This window comes from Gastrolobium bilobum, unplaced genomic scaffold, assembly GCF_033153095.1.
Source record: "Gastrolobium bilobum isolate Gb01-03AN ecotype WA unplaced genomic scaffold, APGP_CSIRO_Gbil_v1 utg98252, whole genome shotgun sequence".
NCBI classification, from domain to species: domain Eukaryota; kingdom Viridiplantae; phylum Streptophyta; class Magnoliopsida; order Fabales; family Fabaceae; genus Gastrolobium; species Gastrolobium bilobum.
The window spans coordinates 22,282-29,092 of NW_026898775.1; the positions used below are offsets into that span (position 1 = coordinate 22,282).

General features: G+C 34.2%; 1 protein-coding gene across 1 annotated transcript; it reads left to right on the forward strand.

Moving 5' to 3' along the window:
• Positions 1–464: 464 nt before the first annotated feature.
• LOC133283993 (uncharacterized) lies at positions 465–2,020 on the forward strand. Its single transcript, XM_061480928.1, has 4 exons — positions 465–1,209; positions 1,301–1,505; positions 1,624–1,781; positions 1,872–2,020. Exons 1-4 carry the CDS (start codon positions 465–467, stop codon positions 2,018–2,020), a joined length of 1,257 nt encoding a protein of 418 aa, XP_061336912.1.
• Positions 2,021–6,811: the final 4,791 nt, after the last annotated feature.

Consider the following 6,811-nt stretch of genomic DNA (forward strand, 5'->3'; position numbering starts at 1 on the left):
AGAAAAAGGGCATGTTGAGCCATGCAAGAGTATGCCAGTATTGTGTGTAGTTTGGGTGCAGGTTTTAAAGCTCCATCAATGTATATGTTGTGTGGTCTATTGCTAGATAGTTGGGTTGATGATGTTCATAGTCTTGTTGAGAACTATCGTAATGCTTGGCGGCAAACTGGATGCACCATTATGGCTGATGGTTGGACTGATCGGACTATGCAAACTCTTATCAACTTTCTTGTTTATTGTCCTAAAGGAACTGTTTTCTTGAAGTCTATGGATGCCTCTCATGCTTCCAAAACTGCTGATTTATTATTTAATCTATTCAAAGAAATTGTTCTATTTGTTGGGCCTGAAAATGTTGTTCAATCGTGACTGATAATGCTTGTAATTATGCTGCTGCTGGAAGGTTATTGGAGGTTGAGTTTCCCACAATATTTTGGTCTCCCTGTGCTGCTCATTGTATTAATCTGATGTTGCAAGATATTGGCAAGTTAGAGGAAGTGGGTGCAACCGTGGCACATGTTTCATCAATTACCAAGTACGTATATAACCATTGTCATCCTTTACCGTTGATGAGAAAATTCACAGGTGGTAGAGAAATTCTTCATCCAGCTCCAACTCGCTTTACTACTAATTTTATTGCTTTGCAAAGCATATTAGCTCAAAAAGATCCAATAAGAGCAATGGTAACTTCAAGAGAGTGGACAAGTTCAGCATATTCTAAGGATTTGAAGGCTAGAAAATTTGTGGATTTAGTCTTAGATTCTAGCTTTTGGAAAGAATGTGCTGACATTGTGAAAGTTACTGAACCACTTATACGCTTGTTGCGTCTTGTTGATAGTGAAGACAAGCCTTCTATGGGTTATCTTTATCAAGCCTTTTATAAAGAAAGAGAAGATATGGTTAGGCGTTTTCAAAGAAAGAAAAAGAAGGCGAAGTCGTACTTGAACATCCTGGATAGTCGGTGGGATACTCAGCTTCGTAAAAAATTGCATGCTGCGGGATATTGGTTAAATCCAGCATGTCATTTCAATGTTGAAGAATTCAATAAACATGCATTGACAACTTCTGGTCTTTTAGATGTTATAGAGAGGTATGCTCATAAGGATGAGGAATTATTGTCCAAGTTAAAATCTGAGCTGAGAACTTTCAATGAATCTGATGGTGATTTTGGAAGGATCATAGCTATTCGGGAACGAACTAAAGTTATGCCTGGTAAAATAATTTATGATTAGTATGTACCTTTAATTCTTGTTATAGTTGAATGATTGAATACTAATATATTTTATTGCTTACAATGTTTCAGATAAATGGTGGGAACTTTATAGTTTTGGTGCACCAAACTTGAGACAATTGGCTATTCGTATCTTAAGCCAAACTTGTAGTGCTTTCGGTTGTGAGCGAAATTGGAGTGCATTTGGGCATATCCATTCAAATAGGAGAAATCGGGTAGAGCATAAAAGGTTGAATGATCTTGTATATGTTCGATACAACCTAAGACTACAACAAAGGTATTATAATTTATATGTACATGTTTCCAGAAAAAAAATTATACATACATTGATTGTTTATTTTCTTTTAGACAAATTTATGTTTATATTTGTTGATGTTGAATATTGGAAAAAATAGGAATCAATTGAAGCACCAAAATTATGACCCAATTAATTTGGAAACAATGGATGATCATTCTACTAGTTGGGTTTTTGAGGAGTCACCACCATTATTAACCGATGAAGAGGCAAGATATTTGAGGAATAATACCATTAAACCAATTATAGATGGTATTGGTATGTTTCTTCATGATAATTCTATTGTTTAATTTGATGATTTGATCACGTTATATTATTTATTGACTTGCATTTAATGTGTTATCACAGATGAATTGAATTTAGATGAGGATGATGTAGATGATGAACCTCATATGGCTATTGTACCCCAAAATGAAAGCAATGTTCTTCAAGGTTTGGATGGCAATGGTGGAGAAGGACAAGGAGAGCCTGAATTTGATGATATTACTTTTAATTAACTCTATTAGAATATGAGTTTTGTATTTTGGTATCTTGATACTTTAATTAGGTTGTGTAATATTGACTTGTGGTTGTAATTGGTGAATTATGTTAAGTATATTTTGAATCTTTGATGATTGGTTGTTTATTTTTTAATATTTTCATATATGATATATGTATTTATATTTTTTAAATATATAAAGTCGGGTCAGCGCAGTGACCCCGTGACCCCCCGATTGAACTCGTGACACCATAACCCCTGACCTCGACCGGGTCGATGTCCGGGCTGGGTTTTTAAACACTGGGTTATATTATTCTCTAACACATCCCCTCGCGCAAAAATTCTTTGGGCTTGAAGCATGGATATTACACAGGCCCATTTTTTTGTTTTATCTTGTATTTATTTTATAATACTTGAAAGTGGGAGCGGTGAGGATCGAACTCGTGACCTTGTAGTCACTCAAGCTCTGATGGCATGTAAAGAACCAATTTAACCAAAAATCTTAAGGTACTATATAGGGGTCTTTTTTAATAATTTTGTTAGAGAATAATATAAATCATTAAAAAGACCCTCACCCAACACCTTAAGGTTTTGGGTTGAAGTGGTTCTTTACATGGTATCAGAGTTTGAGTGACTACAAAGTCACAAATTCGATCCTTACCACCTCCCACTTTAAAGTGGAATTAAAATAAAAAGCACAAAAGGTAAACCAAAAATTGGGCCTATGCAATTTCCACGCTTCTATCCCAAAGGACTCTTGCGTAAGGGTGTGTGTTAGAGAATAATATAAATCATTAAAAAGGCCCTCACCCAACACCTTAAAATTTTGGGTTGAAGTGGTTCTTTACAGATTTATATTATTCTATAATATTTACTATAAAAATATTTTTAACTTCTCATTATTTTCTCTTCGAATTTTTTAAACTAAAACAACCTAATTCTTAATTTCTGCTGCAGGGATCTTCCAATTATGCAGTTGATGTGCTAGAGGCCCAGAAGCATGCAATGTTTTGGGTTAAGTCCTATGAATTAACACAGTATCGACAACGAGCAATTAGATGAAGGATGAATTAGTCTTGCCTGAATTATATGGACCACTTAATATTCTTGTATTATTCTGTTTTGTCTCCGTAGGAAGTTCATAAGAGACCATGGATAATGCCTGAACAAATATGTTGTGCCCCATTAAGATTCGAGAATTTAATATCCTTTCAAAGGAACTGGCACTCAATTTTTAACAGATGTAGTCGTAGCTAGGGGTTTGTTGATAATGTAAGAAGTTATAATCCCTTTTAGAAAACATAGTTTCAATTTCAAAATTTTTAAGAGTGAGGATATTTTAACTACTAAAAATTCTTACTACTAGCTTACTACCCATCACATCACCATTAGATCAAAAAGAGAGAATGTTAAAAAGTTTTGAAAGAGAGAGAAAATGTTAGTCTAATGGTGATAAATAGGTAGTAAGTTGGTAGTGAAAATTTTTGATAGTGAGAATATCCCTCCTCAAATTTTAATTGTGAATATTTTATTAAGCATCTGATCCACTTTTGTATTATTTATTGATACACTAGCATGATAATCGAATGGAATATGTTCTATATCATCCATCTAGTTCAATTATTTGATACACTCAGTGCTATAGCAATGTTTCTTATTAGATTAAAAGAATTTGGGCCAAATCATACATGGTTAAATTTAAGGACGTACAAAATAACTAAAAAATTAAACTGAACTTTGAACTAAATTGAACTGCACTTAAAATAACTGATTTTTAAGAACCAGTTCATGAACCGAAAATGGTTTTTAAAGAATCAGTTCATAAACCGAACTGTTTTCGAAACGAACCAAACTGATTTTTATTACTTTATTTCTTTAATTTTTAATTTCTTTCCTTTTCAGAGTAAGGTCGACCCGAATCTGTTCCGAACCAAACCGATCTGTTTCCAACCGAACTGAATTATTTTGGAACCGAATCGGTTTCAAACCGAACCATTTAAACAAATTCGATTCGATTTTTCAAAAAAATTAGTTCAATTCGACCCATGCATACCCGTAGTTGAATTTTGTCCTAATAGGTATTGCTTGATGCAATTGCAAAGGTTGGACATAACGAGATCTCTACTTTATTATACGCGATAATGTTTCCAGGTAGGATCTCCAATACCGTTGAAGTGTATTTTGATTATAACAAGAAGAAATACTTATAAAGCACTTCGACGCTCAAATCGATATTTGAGTAATGTGTTTTAGTATAATAGATAAGATGAATGTACCTGGGTCTTGGCCTCTTTATTTATAGTATGGGGCATGACCTGCTTGTAGACTCAGCATACTACCTTAGTGTGGTGGTATGGTTGATATGCCTTTTGATTGGCTTGATTTTGTGACCTTTTTGTCCTATCCTTTACGGAGATGTCTATAACAACACTAAATATTGTATCATGATTAATGAAGAATTATGATAATTAATAAACGAGACATTTCAGATGAAATAGTTTATGATTAAGTAAATTAGAAGTATGGGTCCAATGGACCAAAGACATAAGCATTAGGGATCCAATGAATTCATGGATCAAAGTATAACCCAACAAAGGAAGTTTTAATTCCATTTAATGTGGACAAGTCCAAGTGATACAAAGAAAGCTCTATATGATAAAGTAAAGTCCAATAAGGTAAATGAAACTCAAATCAAGTTAAAGCCCAAAGTAAGGCCATGACATAATAAACCTAAAGAAGTACTATATGACTAGGAATTAAATTAGAATTCTTTCCCTACAAGCAAGAAGCCCACGATTTTACTAGAGAAAACAAGCTCTAAGAAGTCAATTTAAAGTGTCATAAAATCATGGAAAAATAGGCACAAATTAGGTCAGGTTAATAGGTTAAAGGTCCATAATCTTAAGGAATAAATCATGGTCCAAAATTAAAGGAAATCTTTTCCTTCCAAGCATTTAAAATCCGCGGCCTAGGTGTAGGAAATGAATTTGATTTTATTTGATTTTCAAGCCATTAAATGCAAATCGAATTTCCTTAAGTCAAGCCAGTCAAATTCCTTTAAACAAGGAAGTTAGGATTATGATGATTAGTAGTCAATCACTTTCCCTAAATCAAGCAAATTGATGACAATATGTCAATCAATCAAATAATTCTGTTTCTTAAATCAAGGAAGCAACTTTTAATGACGAATAGTCACACATCATCAATTCCTTAAATCAAGCAATCACTAAATTTCCTTAATCAAGGAAATTGACATCATGTTCTTGTCCCTAAATTAAGCAATCTAACCTATGACAACAAATCACCACCTTACTCTCATTTAATGTGATCGAAACCTACCAGCAATCAAGTAATGGCAAGGCTTCTAGGTTGCCTATTTGAACAAGCTTTAGTCTCTCCTTTTTCCCTCTATAGCCGCGGCACTACCAAAGGAAAGAACAAAGAGTTTAGTTCATTTTGTGAAGTCCATGAATGCTTCGAAATGGTGAGTGTGTTAGTGAGAAATACCTAATTGTTCCAAGATCAAATACAAGCCTGGATCTTAGTCCTTCTTCCTAATAATTCCACCAAAGAACCCTTCATCTCTAAGCAAGAAAATCCCTCTTCTCCTCTCTTTAAGCTTGCGGCCTTGTATGTTCAAGAAGGAAGGAAGTTCATTCAAGAAGATTCAAAGTAGTCAAAGGTCAAGAAGTGTTTCCTTAAGTCGTTGATCATCATCAAAGGTAAGCCTATGAACCTTCTTGGTTAGGAATGACATGTAAAAGCACGAAAGTGATATCCTAAGTATATGATCCCTAGAAGGCCGAACCATGTATGATAATTATAAGCATGAAGAGATGTTTAAATGATATGAAAGATGATGAAAAGATGATGTTAGATTAGCATGTTTAGTAGCCTAGGTTCTAAATCAATTTTGCATGATCATAACCTTAGTTGGCCGAACCTATACATGCCTAGAATGAAATCTTTAATAATTCTATCAAGTGTTATGATGACCTAATAATGTCCTAAAACTTACACAAGTGGGTAAGTAAGCAAAACAACTCCTCTAGGTAATTAAACCTGCAAAGCCGAGACCTATACATGGATAAAACACAAATGTTGAATGTTATATAAGTTACTAAAAGATGATATGATGATGTTAGGGAGTCAAGGGAGCAAACAGGCAAGTAAAGAGATCAAAAGTTGAAAGTATACAAGTAAAGAACGACAAGTACTGTAAGTGTTTACAGTTGTTGAAGTAATCTCTCTATGTATGCCACCATTATGAAACTATGATAAGTTATGGTCTGACTGCAATATGTTTATAGTGCTTTACATTATGTGATTATGATATTTTTGAAACTTAAAACCATGCTATTAAATGTTGGCCTGTGCACTGATACTCCAGTTGCAACCTGACGAGGACTCTGGGTATCTCCGTAAGTCCGTAAAAGCCGGCAGGAATATGATGATGATGATGATGGCATGATATTTTTATATGATGATGTTAAATGTTCCATTTTGTATTGTTATTATAAACTATTGCAGGAGTAAGCGTCATAGTTGGAGAATGCTCCAGCTGTGAACCTTACTGAGATTTTCCCCAAAATCTCACCCCCCTTGACCACCCATTTCAGGAAAAGATGAAAGAAAGTAATAAGAAAGTTATGTGGGAAAGAAAGGGTAAGAGACTGGTACGTAAAGAAGAAGAAACTCCACCTACCTGGGAAGAGAAACTAAAGGATCTAACAGATAGAGGCCTATGGACTGAGGCTATGAAATTATTAATAGAAGCTTTTCCACATTATGATTTCGATGAAGCACTAAG